The following is an 18,328-nucleotide window of genomic DNA, read 5'->3' as shown; positions in this document are numbered from 1 at the left end:
TCACACTCCCAATGGACTTTCTGTTTACAACGACCTGCCTAACTCCCCCTTTCCTCTATAAAAGAGTGTTCCTCTGCTTTGCTGTGCCTCCTCACCTATGGTTTTGCCACCAGTTGCTTGTCCTGGGTTGCAATTCTCTGCTGGTAAAATAACTGGCAGTTTTATTTTCAAGGTTAACAAGGCTCTTCTTTCAGATATCAACATGAATTTCTGGTCTCACCTCCTTAAGACCTTTGATCATTTGCTAAATGAATGAAAAGAGAAGTTAGTTGCATTTTAAATATTTTCTATAACCTTGTTAATGTGTTGTCTGCTTGACCTACCAATTACCTCATTATGATGATGGATTTGTTAACTTCTTGTCATCCTGTCACTTTTTCGCACACACATATAACGTAGACATGCAGATGTTTCATTGGGTGCACAGAGGTTAGAATCATGATTTAATTATCAATTGAAGTTTCAGGAGGATTTTTCTTTTTTTCAAGTCTGCCCAGCCAATTTTCTCTTTTTCTTTTGTTTTATTAAAGTAATATTTTCACAGATTCTTTTTTTTTTAAGATTATTTATTTATTCGACAGAGATAGAGACAGCCAGCGAGAGAGGGAACACAAGCAGGGGGAGTGGGAGAGGAAGAAGCAGGCTCCCAGCGGAAGAGCCTGATGTGGGGCTCGATCCCATAACGCCGGGATCACGCCCTGAGCTGAAGGCAGACGCTCAACCGCTGTGCCACCCATGTGCCCCTCACAGATTCTCATCGCAACTTGTTTTCACATTTAAATTCTCTGAAATTGTGCTGCGTCTTTCATTTGCTGTGATTAAAAAAAAAATGATTCACACTTTAATGGTAGCGTATTCACATTCTTAGCATTACCTAAAAGAAGGGCGAATCTTAAAAATCGATGGCTTCTTAGATTTGACAAAGTCCCATATTATTTCAAAATTTTAATGTGATTTTTCTGCTTGCTCGGTTATCTGTTTTCTGTAGTATCTGATCCTGTACCTTGCTCTAGGACAGGATGTTCTCAACGGCAGGTGATTTGTCCCCCAAGGTATATTTGGTCATGTCTGGAGGCTTTTTTTTTTTTTAAAGATTTTATTTATTTATTTGACAGAGAGAGACCGCAAGAGAGGGAACACAAGCAAGGGAAATGGGAGAGGGAGAAGCAGGCTTCTCACCAAGCAGGAAGCCCGATGTAGGGCTCTATCCCAGGACACTGGGATCATGACCTGAGCCGAAGGCAGACGCTTAACGGCTGAGCCACCCAGGTGCCCCTAGAGGCATTTTTGATTGTCACAGCTTGAGGGGAAGGGCTGCTATGGCCTGTAGTAAGTAGATAGAGTCCAGGGATGTTTTTAGCATTGCCTGACTAATTTTGATAGTCTTTTGTTCCTTGCCTTTTTTCCCCCCTTCAGTCACCTTTCATTTCCTTAAATAATTCATAAGAAGTCATTTTATATTTTATATGTGGTAATTCCATTATCAGTTGCTTTTCATTTCTGTGACTTGTTCATGGTGTTTTGTTTGTGTGTGTGTGTGGGTGTGTGTATAGTATTTGACTGAACTTCATCTGGGGAATCTTAATAGGTTTGGTTGAGAAAGCCACTCCAGCAGGGATCTGTGGTTGTTTCTGTTGGGCACAAACCTCCAGATCTGGTTAAGAGCAATCCCATAATTACAAATTCTCAGAATTCTTTTTTCAAATATGTATTTATATTTTTTATTAGTTGTTTCCACCTATAACCAGAATATACAAACTGGTACCTTTGCACAGGTTGGAAGATTTTCAATGGCATGGTTGGTTCAACCTCTCCAAGACCTACTCTCCCATCCCTCATATTTCTGCTATGGGTAGCTCTGGATTTGATCTTTTCTCATGCATTTGGTTTTAGTATTCACTTCCCTCCTGGCCACCTTTAGGTATTTCTCGTACATTCTTGCAAGCTCAGCAATGACTTTAAAGGAAAATTTGTTGTCATCTATGCAGCCTCTGGGTGTGGCAGAAGAGCATTTTAGAATGTCTTATCCACTATAACTCCAGAGGCAGAAGGCCTCCCTCCAGCCTGCCTTTCCTGCTCTTGCATCCCATCTCATGCTTGGCTGAAAAGTCACAAGATCTGTCCCCGTGAAGTGGGGATGCATCAATTTCTGCATGCAGATGTGTTCACTAACCCAGAAGCTCTCTAAACCCATAAGATGGAGATTTCATCATGTAGGCATAAAGTTATTAACCCCATTTCCAGCCCCCTCCCCTCTCTGCAGAATATGGGGTAAAGCTGAAAATCCCAAACTTCTAATCATGGGTCAGTCTTTCTGAATGAGTGACCGGCCCCCATCCAGAAGCCCACGGAGAGTCACATCATTAGAAGGAAAGATACATCGATCACCCAGAAAATTCCAAGGGATATAGGAGCTCTATCAGGAACCAGAGTCAAAGACCAAATATTAGAACAATAGTTTTTTTTTTTTTATCTGGCTCTTATCACTTAGGGTTTTAAGGGCTCTGTGTCAGGAACCTGGGGCAGTGACTAACATATAGATTTCCCACTATTTCACAAATCACAAGAGCAAAGATCAAACCATTAGGTAGCTATCGAGGCTATTGAATAAATAGTTGTGCTTGTTCTTCCTTTAGGAACGTGGAGGAACTTGAAGCCCCTTGTGTTGTGAAACCAACAACTAGTCCATAATTTTTCTGAATTTCATTAAGAAATGTGAAGGGGGCATCATGAAAGAGATTGACCCCCATGGAGTTCAATAAAGAAAAATTTAAAGCAAAAGAGGAGGCAATTGAAACAATATCTGGATCTACTTTGCAATATGAAATGACCACAACATCACAGTTTTATTTCACATATATTACTGCAAATAATTTGTCATAGAGAGGAGAGGGTATTAAAATTATTCCCTCTGAGTGTCAAATACGCTAGGTACTCCATCAGGAGGTAGAAGAGGGGGCCATAAGCTTCTGCCCCATTAATTTCATTACTCATCCCTGCCAGGTTTCCACTTGGAAAGCAGGTAAGGTGGGACTTGCTGGTATCCAGGTCCTCGCAGTGCAAATAGCTTAGGGTTCTTAGAGTATCTTCCCTCTTAATGCCCCAGGAGGGGTGGAGCTCCAGTGTCCTGAAAGTCCTGATTGTGTTCATTTATATCCTTTATTATGTCCTTTATCATAAACCAATAAACATGAGTAAGGGGCATCTGGCTGGCTCAGTCAGTAGAGCATAGACTCTTGATCTCAGGGTCATGAGTTCGAGTCCCACACTGAGTGTAGAGATTACTTAAAATCTTAAAAAATATATTCTGTCTTTTGAAATTGTTAACTGTTTCAAAATTAAAGCACTAATTAAGAAAATAAAGTGTTACATCAGTGATATAATTTCCTGGTTGCCTAAATTGTGCCTTTTGGTTTTATTCAAATTTTATTAAAATTCACTGGCTAACATTAGACCCTTGGTTATATGAAATATTATCCTACCAGACTAATCTGTAAAGAAAAACTCTGTGTTTCCCTGTTACTCTCATACTACTATCCACACTTACGATACCTCGCTTCACTTCTGACACTACACGTGCGGGTTTTCCACATAGCAGGCAATCCTCCCACAGAATCAGCAGGATGTCCCATAACTCAGTTCAAGTCTGACACTCCTGCGTCTGATCCCACGCATTAAGGGCTCAATCCGGTAAGAGTGTGCCCACTTCAGACACCAATCAAAAGCTCCAGGTTGTTTCTTGTATTTCTGACCAATTGAGTATAAATTGGGGTTCCCATGACCTCCTCCTTGGCTCAATAACACCCTCCCTAGGTTTGCTAGAATAGCTCACAGAACTCAGGGAAACATGCATGTTTACTGGTTTATGATAAAGGACGTAACAAAGGATATGAATGAACAGCTGATACAGACAATTCCAATATCCCAGTATTCCAGCTCCCAACAGGAGCTTCTGTCTCCATGGAGGGGGATGCATTATCTTCCACATATAGTTGTGTTCACCAACCCAGAAGCTCTCTGAACCCATAGGATTGAGATTTCTATGAAGGCTTCATCATGTAGGCATAATCAGTTATTAACCCCATTTCCAACCCCTCTCCCCTTGCTATAACTGAATTCTAGAACATTTTTCTTTTCTGTCTGTCCAGATTAGCAAATTCAAAGATGCAGCTCTGCAGATAGGTTTTTGCCACACATGGGCAGCTCCAAGGCCTTGTCAGCATAATGTCAGGCACTCTTAGCTGGGTAGATGATGTGGGGACTTGACTTTCCCCAAGCTGGAGACTGAAGAACAGTTTGTTGTGGATCCAGTGAGGCGCGGCAGGGCTGTAGGGGTAAGAGTTGGAACTCCCAGTCCTATGACTTGGGTCTGAACCCTGTGGAGGGGCAGAAAGAGGGATTTTTTTGTCCCTTTCGATGCTCTTGTCAGGGGAGGTGATGCTGGGGGCCCAGTGGGAGAGCCTGGAGCACAGACCACCTTTAATAGAGTCCTAGAACCTCTGGACAGCTGGGAGTCCACTGGGGGCAAGCAGGGGAGGGTGGGGTGTGGGATGATGGGGACCACAGCTGTTCGAACACCTGTGGTCCTAGGAGAGCCTGAATGGCTTTGCTGGCCCTCCGAGCAGATGCTCAGGGGCTGAGTCACTCCTGTTGCCAGGGTCGGCAGAAGGCTGGTGTCTGCCTCTAAGGACGTGGAGAGGGACAGGACTCCTCCCTCTTCACCATTTGTACCCTGCAGTCCCACAAGAGCACAGACTGCCATGCTTCCTCTATCTTGCTTCTCTGAGACCTGAACTGAAGCCCAAGGTTGTCCCAAGTGGATGGGGAGAGTGGGGATGTGAACATGGCTCACAGGCTTTATCTTGCTTGGGAGGAAGAGGAAGGAGCACAGGGGACAAAGCCCTCTGGGTAGTGGCGAAGTATAATGATTATTTTGATATCCCAATGAAGAAATATAGGCTTATTCATGATTATTAAGGCAAAAATCCCAGGAAGTAACTACCCATTAAATCGAAAAGACTAGAGAGAATAGAAGAAAACCTGGATTGACTGAAAAAACCATAAGAAAACAATAAAGTAAAATACATTATATGAAAGAGAGAAGAAATAAAGTCCAACTTGCAAGCAATCCATTAAAAAACAAAATGCAGCTGAGTACATTTTGACGCTCTTACAGGCTTTATTCAATTATTCATGAATCAGGCATCATCCCATCTAACAGACAGAAAGAGCTCTGAAGAACTGTGCAAATGAAAGATTTTTGTGGGCAGAAGGGGGCCAGACAAGGAAGTTACCAGCACTGTGGTCCCTTCAGGGGACGGCAAGGACCTATCAGGCAGTTGACCTCACTGGTGCTGACCGAGAGATTGCAGGTGGACTGATTTGAGCCGGCACTGCTGGGAGAAGCTGAAACTGTAATGAAGTTAGGCATTGAGTCTATTTGCTGATGTGGGCTTAGCACAAGTGACTCCATTCTGGACCTGTCCTCTGTCTTTTAACAACACTAAATGTTCTGGGCGCCTGGGTGGCTCAATCGGTTAAGCATCTGCCTGAGGTTCAGGTCATGATCCCAGGGTCCTGGGATCGAGTCCCACCACATTGGGCTCCCTGCTCAGAGGGGAGCCTGCTTCTCCCTCTGCCTGCCACTCCTCATGCTCGTGCTCTCTCTTCTCTGTTGAATAAATAAATAAAATCTCAAAAAAAAAATCCAACACTAGCTGTTCGTTTTTTGTTTTTTTTTAAGATTTGTTTATTTATTTGAGAGAGAGAGAGAGTAGGGGTGGTGGGCAGAGGGAGAGGGAGAGAGACTCTCAAGCAGACTCTGCACTAAGTGTTGAGTCCCATGTGGGGCTTGACCTCATGACCCTGAGATCATGACCTAGCCGAAACCAAGAGTCAGACTCTCAACCGACTGAGCCACCCAGGCGCCCCCAACACTAACTGTTCTTAAAGAGATAAATTGGCAGTTGGAATTAAAACCAGGTATGTGCTATTTGCAGGAACGCAACTATGATGAAATGACAATGAAAGTATACAAATAAAGGAATAAAGTAGAATTTAAGGTCAAAGGCATGAAACAGAAAAATAGAGGGGCATTATGTAATGATAAAAGTATGATTTACAAAGAAGTTATATATTTCCATTATCTACTGCTGTGTTCAAAACACCCCAAAGCTTAAGGACTTAGAATCCTCACATTCACATTCAGAAATTTGGGCAGGCTCTCCAGTTACTTCTTCCATTTCATGTCGCATGGCTGGAGTCCCTCACTCGGCCGTACGGTGTGGCCAGCTGGGACGGGCTGGAAAGCCTGGAGAGCTCTCACGCACAAGCTTGGTGTCTCAGCCGGGATGTATGGAATGACATTCCTCACATTACCTTGCTGGGGATTCCCACACTGCCTTTGTATGTGACAAGTGGGAAACGTAGTCTCTGTGTGTGGAGCCACTACCCAGAGGAAACTGGGTTATGGCATGGATGGGGAGAATGGACTCTGGTAGAGCTAACCACCTCTGCCACAACCAAAAACATCCCCCTGTTGTGTTTGCCAGTTTGAGTTAGGTCTGTGCAGTCTGGGTTGTATAAAAGGAGCTGTTACAGGTAAGGTGTGAATTTGGACTTTTTAAAAAAAATTTTACATGTATATTTTCCACATTTTTTCTTTTTTCTTTTCTTTTTCAAGTTATTTTTATTTAAGGAATCTCTGCACTCAACGTGGGGCTCAAACTCATGACCCTGAAATGGAGTTGCATGCTTCCCCAACTGAGCCAACCAGGTGCCCCTTTTCAACATTTTGAATAATTTCTGTGAACATAACAATATATGTATATATGTACTATATATTTATATAGGAAACATATTTAACATATTATATATGTAATATTACATATAATTATATATATAATATATATAATATATATATATATATATATAAAATTATCATAGTATATAGTTTTAAAGGCAATGCACATGTAAACATCAGCCAGGTCAGGCGATAAAACCATGCCAACACCTCCATAGCTTCTGCTGCGCTTCTTCTTAATTCAGTCCTCCTGCTACCCACCTCCCCAAAGGTTAACCTTTTCTGTGACTTTTGGCTAGCTATTTCTTTGCTCTTCTTTATTGTTTTATTGGCTCTGAATGCAATTGTAAATAATACAGTGGTTTCCCCCCATTTTTGAACTTTGTATAAATGGAATCCTAAGTACTCCTTTGTCTCTTGCTTCTTTTACTCAATATTTTATATATATGAGACTCACCTGTGTTGATGCAGGTAAGTATAGTTTGCTCTTTTTTTTAATTTAAGTTTTTAATTTTAATTCCAGTATACTTAACATATACTGTAATATTAGATTCAGGTGTACAATATAGTGATTCAACACTTCCATACATTACCCAGTGCTCATCACAAGTGCACTTCGTACCCCCCGCCCCCTATTCCCCCAACCCCCACCCACCTGCCCTCTGGTAACATCAGTGTGCTCTCCATAGCTGAGAGTCTATTTCTTGGTTTGGCTCTCTCTCCCCTTTCTTCCCTTTGTTTGTTTTGTTTCTTAAATTCCACAAATGAGTGGAATCATATGGTATTTGTCTTTCCCTGACTGACTTATTTCACTTAGCATAATACCCGTCAGAATAACCTGGAAAACTTGTTAAGACACATACTGCTGGGCCCACCCTAGAGTTTCTGACTCATTTGGTCTGGAGTAGGACCTGATAATTTGTATTTCTTTTCTTTTTTTAAAGCTTTTTTATTTAAGTAATCTCTACACCCAATGTGGGGCTCAAACTCATGACCCCTGAGATCAAGAGTCACATACCCTTCCAACTGAGCCAGCCAGGTGCCTCTGATAATTCGTGTTTCTTTTTTTTTTTATTAAAAGAATTTTTTTTAAAAGTAGACTCCATGCCCAGTGTGCAGTCCAATGTAGGGCTTGAACTCACAACCCTGAGATCAAGATCTGAGCTGAGATCAAGAGGTGGATGCCTAACTGACTGAGCCACCCAGGTGCTCTGATAATTCATATTTCTAACAGCTTCCCAGGTAATGCTGGTGTTACTGGTCCTGGGACCACACTTTGAGACTCACTGCATTCTCTATTTATCCATACTTCTGGGGATGGATCTTTGGGTTACTACACTTTATAGCTATCATGAACAATGAACAATGCCACAACTTGCTCAAGAACAATGGTCATAATCTGTTAGTCCCATCTGCTCCTGAAAACAAAGATCTTGGGTATTTTTGAGAAATTTTTGCTGGAATCTCCTAAAACCTTTTGGTGCCTGGAAATCTCTCTGCACATATCCACCACACAGAGACACAAACTGTACTATCTAGGGTTGTATTGAGTTGAATTGTGTTTCCCACAAACATACTCTGAAGTCCTGATCCCCAGTGCCTGTGAATGGGACCTTATCTGGAAATAAGATCTTTGTAGAAGTAATCAATTGAGGTTGAGCTGGGGCAAGGCGGATTAATCACATTACTCCAATATGATTAATGTCCTTATAAGAAGAGAAGAAGGCACATAGGCAAGATGGCCCTGTGAGCATGGCAGTGTTGGAGAGACTGGAGGGGTGCATCTACAAGTCAAGGAATGCCAAGAACTGCTGGACCTACCACGAGCTGAGAGAGTCAAGGAAGGATCCTTCCCCTGAACTTCCAGGGCCCAGCCTGCCCCTGCTGACACTGGATTTTAGACTTCTGGCTTTCAGAACTATGAAAGAATGCATTTCTGTTATTTTAAGCCCCCTGGTTTGTGGTACTTTCTTATGGTAGCCCTGGGAAACAAATACAAGCGTGGTCTGAAACTTGCTTTCCCCTCAAAGATGGGTCAAGCGCGTTTCCGTAAGCCAATCAGTGGGTCCCTTTTCACGGGGCCCACTGGAGTCTGATGTTCACAATACCCTCCCACCTCTGCCCTGCCCACCTTGTCACTGACCTCCTGGGTCCCTCTGGTGTCTGCCCTTCCTCGGTGGTACTTGGAGAGATTCGTTAACTCAAAGCAATACAAGTGGAAGCAAACACCAGTGGAAGATGGCCAGTGACGCTGGGCTACCAAACACACGTTATGATTTAGTAGTTCCTGTAAGTTGATTATGCGTTTACCCACACCCACACACCTACTCAACCGCAATTCTGAAACCCAAAAAGCTCTCCAAAAGAAACATTTCTTCTTACCTCCTTTGATGGAAAACCTCACCTGAACTGAGGTGAAGACATCTGTGGCACGTATATTACTCCATTCACTGTGAACATCATGTTTTCACTTCATAACTATGAGTGTTTGTGTCAGTCGGCCAGGGTCCCAAGAATAAAGTCACATAGACTGGAGACTTAACAGAAATTTGTTTTTCATGGTTCTGGAGGTTGGAAATCCAAGAGTATCATGTGGGGAGGGTTGGTGTCTTTCTGAGGCCTCTCTCCTGGCAGTGTGGACAACTGTCTTCTCCCTGTGTCCTCACATTGTCGTTCCTCTGTGTGTCTGCACCCTAATCTCCCTTTAAAATAAGGATTGAGGGGAACCTGGGTGGCTCATTCAGTGAAGCCTCTGCCTTTGGCTCAGGTCATGGTCTCAGGGTCCTGGGACCAAGGTCTGGGTCAGGCTTCCTGCTCAGTGGGGAGTCTCCTTCCCCTTCTCCCTCTGCCCCTCCACCCCTTTTTTGCTCTATCACTTTCTCAAATAAATAAAAAAAATCTTTAAAAATTAAATAAGAATTGAATTAAGGCCCACCCATATGACCTCATTTTACCTTAATGACCTTGTAAAACACCCTGTCTCCAAATACAGCCATATTCTGAGGTCCTGGGGGGTTAGGACTTGAACATACCAATTTTGGGGGACACAATTCAGCTCATAGCAGTGTTATTCACAGGTGCTGCCCCAGATTCAATGCAGGGTGTTCTTTGACACGGGACATGTGCTGTTTATCTCTAAGATCTACAGAAGTCTGAGGTCTGGGGCACCTGTTTGGCTCCAGACTTTGTGGAAGGACCTCTATTACAAACAGCTCCTGAGAGCATCTGGGGTGTGAAGTGGGTCATCTCTGACTGCTAGGGTCCAGATGAAGTAACCTGTTAGAAGTGACCTTCTATGCTGTGTGAGCCACCCACACTCCTGAAATTTCCCGTGGCTGGGGTGCTGCTCCACCTACAGACCAGGCAGGAGTTTGTGGCTTTCTATTTGGAATGAGTCCAGAATCTTTTGCTTGGCCATGCCCACTTCTGTCCCCTGCTCCTGGCCAGGGTGGCTGAGGGTCAGAGGGACCCCTTAGACTCAGCCAGGCCCACAAGTGTTCATTGCCATCACCTCCTCCACCATTCACGGGCCTGGAATTGGCATCAGCAGCCACCCAGTGCCTCACTTCCCAGAGGAGGGCATCCAGTAGCCTCTCTACTCAGCCACACTTCGACTTCTTCAAGATCAGCAGCTCCTTGAGAAGGCTACAGTTGATACACCATCCTGTGTGTAGCTGGTGCCTTTGCCTGGTCCCATCTTGGGAAGGACCTCCAGCCTGAGATATTTGTGCAGCCACCTGGACAAGGAGCCAGGAGCCTGGGTGCTAGTCCTGAGTGACACTGGAAGAGGAATTTCAGCAATCCAAATCATAGTTTCCATCAATGAAGTGGAGTCAAGAACCCGATCCACGCAGCATGTAGGAGGCCTCCAGATCACGTCTGTCAGGTGCCCAGGACAGAGCCTGGCACATACAGGAATGGCAATGAGGGGACACGGGAAGGACCCCTAAAGGTGCCTCTGAGGACAAGGGACAGTCCGTTCCACTGCACAGTGGGTCCCATGAGGCTTGGAGCCCAATCCCAGTGGAAGGTGCTGGCAGTCCCCTTCAAGCTCCTGCTCCTACCCCAGGTCCCCGTCCTAGGAGAGCATCACACAACACTTGGACCGTTTCCGACACAGCCCACGGAGCGCCACCCAGGAGCCCTGAAGTGAGAGAAGAAAGACACACCCAGCAGATCCTGCCCCCTTCTCAGCACCCAGCCCGTCAGGGCTCAGGTCTCAGGGCACCTGCTCTTCCCACAACTCCCACCCTGGCCTCGGGGTAACCATTCCACAGCCTTCCTGAATGGATCCCAAGCCCCCATGCCACCTGTGGGATCTGAAGAACCTTTGTCCTAGCAGCGCCCCCCAGTACCCCATCATTAGGCACACAGTAGGCCCACATGTCACACTGCTGGCCTGGACGAGAGGGGGCGGGGCCTGCGTGGCAGGTGCCTTTGCTGTCACACTGGGTATTTCACTCTGTCTTATGGGAGCTTCCTGATGACTCCGCACAGGCACGGGGAGTGTGAGTGTGCGTGCAGACGTCACCCAGGCGCGAGGATAGGAGAGGCCGGCTCTAGTGCCCCAGGAGCACATGTGGGTCTGTGAAGTGCAATTTTTATTTAAAACACAACAAAATCCCCAATCCAACCATTTTCTGCCTTAGCCTATCAGGTGGGGAGCTGGCCCTCCCTCATCCCTCCATGCTGCTTTTCCATGTCCTGGGTCCTGGTTCTTCTCCTGGGGTCCCCGGGGTCTCTCTGGAGCCACGGAGTCGGCCAAGGGCTCGCTGCTACGAAAGTGGATGAAGAACGTCCGGATTTCCTTCGGGTAGATGGTGACCTTGGTGCCTTGCAGGGGTGTCGAGTGAGAGCGGGAGCTGCCTGAGGGAGCAGAAGTGGTCGGTGCTGAGAGCCACCTGCTTCCCCAGGGTGTTTCCACCCAGCATCCCTCTCATACACCGCACCCGCCCACACTCTACTGTGGCTCTTTGATGGAGGCCCTTGGCTGCCCTCCTCCTGCCAGGATTCCCACGGCCATGGCCCCTTGCATTTTGGCCCCCCGTGAGGGTAATATATAGGTGGTCCTGACGTACATGGCCTCATTCCCCATGGGGTGGAGCACTGAATGCCTAGAGCTTTCTCACTGAAGCCATCTGGTGGGGTCTGCTCTTTATATTACGGGTTCCACTAAATTCAACCTTGGGAGGGAAGCCTCTTCATTCAATCATCCATCCATCCATCCATCCATCCATCCATCCATGATCCATTCGTCCATCCATGAATCCATCCTTCCATTTCACCCTTTCGAACACTCATACTTCCATAGATCCATCCCTCCATTCATCCACCCACCCACCCATCCATTCATCAATCCATCATCCACCAATCCATCCATCCACTCATTGATCCATCTATTCATTCATCATCCATCCATCATCCTGCAGAGAGAAATACACATCTACACATGTACCCATCCATTCAATCCATTCATCTATCATCTATCCATCATTCATCATGTATCTATGGGACCATGTATGAATTCATGATCCATGAACTATCCATCTGTCCATCCAATCGTGATCCATTGGTCCATCCATGAATCCATCCTTCCTTTCACCCATTCAAGTACTCACTCTTCCATAGATCCATCCATCCATCATCCATCATCCACCTATCTATCCATCCATCCATCCATCCATCCATCCATCATCCATCTATCTATTCCCAAATGCCTAAGTGCCCAGCTACATAGATGGCACCCTGCTGTATGCAGTGGACAGAGAAGATGCATGGGAAAGAGGAAAGAGAGGGAGAGGAGAACAGAGGAGGAAACTGATCAAGCCGTGGACTCCAAAGAAGCTTGAGTGGGAGTGGGCCAGAGGGAAGGGGACAAGAGTGATTCAGGCAGAGGGAACAGCATGGGAAAGACTGGGAGGCATGAAGTGGCCTGTGGTTCCCAGGAGTTGATGGTGGTGTGTGCAGCGTGAGGCACAGCATGGCAGATGTCAGAACCCGCTGGGATGTGCTTGCCACTTCAGGACTCACCCAGGACAGAGGCAGGGGTGCAGTCTGCAGACACACAGGCATGCACACACACACTGACCTCAGGTGGATTCGAGACGCTACAGAATCAGAGGAGCACAGTAGCCCGCTCAAGGTCACACAGGCCATAGGGGCAGAGCTGGGATCTAAACAAGGTCTGGCCAGCTCCTGAGCCAGGCTGGGGGCAGGCTGAGATTCTCAGGCTCAGCCTGAACCAGGGTCTCCCAACCTCTGCGGTGGGGATGCTCCTGTGTCCTCCAGCTCCAGCGGTGCAGCGTGCTCACGTCCCAGGTCCCCGTGAGCGAGCGCTCCTCCACCGCCACCACGGACCCCAGCCCCTGCAGCACGACCTGAGGGACAGGAGCGCAGGGAGGGTGAGCTACCCCCGAGGCCCCAGGTCAGAGCAGAGGCAAAGCAGGAACAGGGGCGGCACCCACACCTGGGGCACAGCACACATGCGTGAATTCTCACAGCAAATCCCCAGAGGGCACTGTGTCCCCATCTTATAGATGAGGACACTGAGGCCAGCACCAGCATGCTTCCCCAGGTGCTGTGCTGGATGAGCAGACCCAGGGGGAGGCAGTCACAGGAGCTGCCTCCAACCCCCACACCCCTCTTCTGGCTACGGCTCAGGGGGCGGCCCAGGGATGAGGCCAGGAGTGGCTGTCCATCCCCTGTGCCACGTAAGCAGGGACCCAGCCTCCTGCAGCCGGAGGGAAGCAGGTGGCCCGCTCTGGCCGGAAAAGGAAGGGACCATCTGCTGGCCGGGCCATTCTGCGGATCTATCTGCTTGTGAGGCCTGTGCCTGCTGGTGACCACGGGGGATGAGCAGAAGAGACGCAGCCAGCACGCTGACGAGGCCGGCTGCGGGACAAAGTGACCCAGGAAGGGACCAGAGAAGGAGAAGCAGCCAGCCCGCAGGGACAGGAGGGTGGGGTGCCCCTGCGCCCCCAAAGCGCCCGCCTCAGGGGGAGTGAGAGCACCCGCAGGCATCTCTCTGCCGAGGTCTCTGCCGGAGGGGATTTTCACACTGGGGTTTGCCTGCCTGCTGGGGCTTCAGGCCACGGCCAGGGAGGCCTGTCACTGGGGTCTGAGGGCACTTACCTCCAGGTTCACCGTCACGGGCTGAGACAGGACCGGGTCCTCCCCCACCTCATACAGGTGGTGGAGCCGCAGCAGGACACGGTGGAGGTCCGGCTTGGCCTTCCCTCGACGGCCTTCAGGGACAGAAGGACCCCCATCAGCCCCAGTCCTCTAGTCTGGGCCCAGCACTCGACACCTGCCCTCACTTCATGCCTCGGCCTCCCTGGGAGCCAGCTGACGTGGTCCCTGCTTGATGTTACTGCCGCACACCGGCTTTGTAAAATCTCTTCCACCTGTCCCAGCGTGGTGGGGGGTGTGGTTATGGATTTGAGTCCGAGGGTCAGGCAGGTCCTCTGTCTCCTGATGGGGGTGGGGGTGGGGCTGAGGACATGCTGATGTCCAGGACGACACACCTGCTTCATAAGGTGGCCCTGAGCTCGGGGAGAGCAGGGAGGGTGTCTCACTCCATCCCTGAGGCTCCCTCTGCCCCTCACTCGCTGCTCTCCAGGGAGGGGGGACCCCCAGGCCAGCCCCTTTCCCCTATTTGGGGCCAGCTGACTGCAGGAGACCCAGGCTCTTGCCTGTGGCCACGCACGCAAGGGGGAAGGGAACGCTGTGCCTTGTAGGGGAGGTTCCCCGCCCTGCGTCCTCTGTGACAGCGGGGATTCCTGACGATGGGGTTCAGTGTTAGAAAACCACTTGGCTTCAGGCTTGAGCCACGGTCCCCAAGATCTACTTTATCAGATAACAGTGTTATCTGGCATGTTGCCTCTTTCTTTTCCTCTTTCTTAATACTATGGATTCCTCCTGAGTTGTCTTTGGTGCCTGCTAGGACCTGGATGGGGCTCTGGGGACAAAGGGTGTCTAAAGGGCAGCCAGCCCTGCCTTTGAGCTGCTCATAGTGGAAAGGGGAAGATAAGGTGCAGCTGGAGCTTTGGCAACAGGAACAGTCAGTTCATGGCAGGTGTCACCTCCACCAGGTAGCCCTCCATCATGCCCTGCTGGGGGCTCATTGTGAACATCATGGTGGGTGACTTGGCTGCTTCTCCCTCTAGTCTGAGAGCTCTGTGAGTCCAGGGTCCTTGCCTACCTTGGGTACTGCTAATTACCCAGTGCCTGGCACAAGAGACATTTGTTCAGTGAACGAACAGAAGCTCTGGACAGTCAGGCTTCCTGAGTTCAGAGGACGAGTGGGGCTGGCAGTTCAGGGCTCCAGGAGGACTCCCTGAGGAAGCAGGACTGCACTGAAAAGTGAGGATCTGACAGAAGGTGGATGATGAATGGGGTTTGGTGGAGGGGCTGGCAGGGATCCATCGGAGAATGGGTGTGGACAGGTCCTGGGCTGGGGTCCATGACCAACGTGTGCCCTGCTTGCTGAGTGACCCTGGTGCCCCACGGGCTCTCTGTGGGTCTGGGTCTCCCTGTTGGGCAGAGAAGGGGATCAGGGGACCATGCAGAAGCAGGACAACACTGAGAGGAGCCCACATTGTCTGGTGCTATGCGTGGGGCCAGCTTGACGTGGGGAGGGAGCCGAGAGACCGGTTCCCTTGGACGGCGGCCCCACCTTTCTGGAGATTATAAAGGTGCTCTGTGTGGTTGGAGCTGTAGTTCCAGCCTGGGATGCTCAGGGTCTACAGGTGAAGACTCGGGGGCAGCATCACGGCTTCTTGCTGTGGGGGGCCTGGGAGATTCTGGGCAGTCTCTGCGGGGCAGACACACAGAGCCAGGACAAGGGCTGGGGCCAAGCTGCTCCCCCTGACATTGGGAGCTCTGCACACTCCGTGCCCCCGGTCAGGAGACCCAGCTCCTGCCCACGTGTGGCCCACAGGGAGGACAGCCTGAAGCACCTGCTGGTCCAAGCGCCTCGGGCATCCCCTTTCTGCCTTTGCCCACGGACATCATTCCACCTGAATGCCCATTCGCCCATATGTCCAGGGGCTCTAATCCAGAGTCTAAGAGCTGGCAGGACCCTGGATCTCTAGTCCAGCCATTTCAAAGTACAGATGGGGAGACTGCCGCCCAGAGAGGTGCTGGGTTTGTTCCAGATCACAGGGCAGGTTCATGCAGAGCCCTGATTTCAATTCCAGGTCTGGGTGCCTTGCTCAGAAGACACCTCAGCCCCTTCCTCCTTCCAGGAAATACCCTTGCAACTCTGGGCTCCAGCTGGGGCACCACCTCCTCCCAGTCCCCTGGCCACAGTGATTGGTCCAAGCTTAGACCAGGAGCTCCTCTCTGCACCAATTAGAAGCTTTGCCTGGGACTTCTGCCCCCCAGCATGGGAAGATTGAGCTCAGTCCTTTTGCAAGGGTAGGGTGGGGGAGGGCATGCACTGCTCAGGAGTTCACAGCCTCATCCCTGTAGGGAGGGTAAAGAAGGTCTGCAGACAGGGAGAAGCACAGCTGAGAGTATGAGGGAGAAGGATGGCCTCGAGAAGGTTCCACCCCCTGAGCGCCAGTTGCACCCCTAGCCCTTCCCGCAGTCGTGTGCTTGCACCTCAGGATAGAGTCTCCTGGTGGCTCAGCCAGGGCACGTGGAGTTTCTCTCTCTTTCAACCAAGAGACACCAGAGTGGGGCCAGTGGGAGGTGCTGACCTAGCCACCGGCCCACCTCAGACACGGGGACGTCCCCCTCTGTGGAAAGGGCTCCCGGCCTCCTGGAAGAAACCACTGACTCATCCTGGAGCACACTCTGCCCAACCAGCGGCCCCTTCAGGGTCTGTGACTTGCAAACAAGAGAACTCAGGGACACCCCCCATGTTGACCCTGATCTCCTCCAGGCTTGTGGTCCCCAAAGCACAAGGCCCCAGGCTCTTCCCTCAGTACCTCTCTCTCCCTGTGTTCCCTGAAGCCTGGATGTGTATGAGCATGGCTCTCCGGGGGACAGCTCAGGAGAAATCCTTCAGGAGAGGCCGGGCCCTTACCCATCCCTGGCGTGCAGCACACAGCTGGCACTCACTACGTGCTTCATACACCCTGCCTGCTCTAAAGACCTGGGAGGGCGCTGGCACTAAAACTGAAGCAAGGAGGAGGATAACCACATTCTCTCCAACAGCTCTGCAAGTGAGTAGAACACACACAGTTCAAGGATGAGTGAGATGAACACCAACTTGTATCTAGCTGTTTCATTCTTCACATGCTGCTCCGAACTACCATTTCTTTTGTTTTTTCTTTTTTAAAGATTTTATTTATTTATTTAACAGAGATAGAGACAGCCAGCGAGAGAGGGAACACAGCAGGGAGAGTGGGAGAGGAAGAAGCAGGCTCACAGTGGAGGAGCCTGATGTGGGGCTCGATCCCATAACGCCGGGATCACGCCCTGAGCCGAAGGCAGACGCTTAACCGCTGTGCCACCCAGGCGCCCCCGAACTACCATTTCTAAACATGATCATTACCTATTGTATCTCACGTTTGATTATTCTCATAAAGAAATGGACTGTTGTACACCAACAGGGGTGTAAGTGGAGGCAATGCATGAGCTCTGCAGATCAGACCATGGGCTGGAATCACCCTCACCTGGTGACAGCGTACCCAGAAGTCAAATAAAAAAAGGCTTTTAATGTTGGTCTTCCATGTGTGAAGCCATATATGTCACATAAAGAAAGAAAAAGAGATATCAGAGCAGAAAATGAATGATACTCAGGGAAAAAGTCCAAGGTGGAATGGGTGTGAGTCTCAGAAATGTTCCCACTACCTATATGAGCTTCAGTGAACTCTGGACCTCTTTGCCCGAGTTTGTCCGCACGTTAAATGGACTTTATCAGAGACTCCTGAGCTCCCTCTGCTCAACGTTGTCCAGATCAGTGAAGGCCCACAACCCTCCCCAGGTCTACCCGGCCAGGTGGGCTCTCTGGGATGCACACCCCCTTACCATTCAGCTCTCTTAACAGCACAACGGGTCTGTGCTGCAGCGCCAGCCCACTCCTCTGGCGCAGGCGAGCGGTGAGAGGCCGGGGTCCCAGCAGGAGCCAGAGCACAGGGTGGACAACGGAGGTGTCATTCAGTGTGAGGTCATAATCCAGAGCCCAATCAAAGTTGTTCCACAGCCGGCGATGGAGCATGATCTGCAGGGAAGAGCTGTGGGACAGGGCCCCCTCCCACCTGCTCGTGCCCTGGGTGCCCAGGAGGGCCCACTTCCTACCTCCACCTGCCCGTTTCCTTGGCTGGAGATGCCATGTGCCTGCTGGGACAGCACCACCAGCCGGCTTTGGCTATCCTCGATGAAGGCAGACTGAACCATAGGGTAGTAATTCTGTGGACACAAACATGGCCAGACTGGCGGTCAGGGTGAAGGACGGGCCAGGCCTGCTGGTCAGTGTCCCCCTCTGGCCACTGCTCTCAGCCCCCTACACGGGGACAGCCACAGCTCAGGGTGCAGCAGGGAGACTACGATAGAGGATCTGATGTTGGAGACCAACAG

General features: G+C 49.5%; 1 protein-coding gene across 1 annotated transcript in view; it reads right to left on the bottom strand.

The window, feature by feature from the left end:
* Nucleotides 1-11,447: 11,447 nt before the first annotated feature.
* LOC148109611 (epididymis-specific alpha-mannosidase-like) overlaps nucleotides 11,448-18,328 on the bottom strand; it is a 31,291-nt gene continuing 24,410 nt past the window's right edge. The window contains 6 exon segments of the mRNA XM_087863922.1: nucleotides 11,448-11,668; nucleotides 13,059-13,179; nucleotides 13,934-14,046; nucleotides 15,477-15,614; nucleotides 17,780-17,972; nucleotides 18,050-18,160. Coding sequence (XP_087720048.1) covers nucleotides 11,448-11,668; nucleotides 13,059-13,179; nucleotides 13,934-14,046; nucleotides 15,477-15,614; nucleotides 17,780-17,972; nucleotides 18,050-18,160 — 897 coding nt within the window.

The sequence above is a fragment of the Ursus americanus genome, chromosome 8 (assembly GCF_024610735.1).
Source record: "Ursus americanus isolate L20-20 chromosome 8, mUrsAme1.1.p, whole genome shotgun sequence".
Classification (NCBI taxonomy): Eukaryota; Metazoa; Chordata; class Mammalia; order Carnivora; family Ursidae; genus Ursus; species Ursus americanus.
The sequence above is the reverse complement of the archived record's forward strand: the minus strand, read 5'-3'. Positions and strand labels throughout refer to the sequence as shown.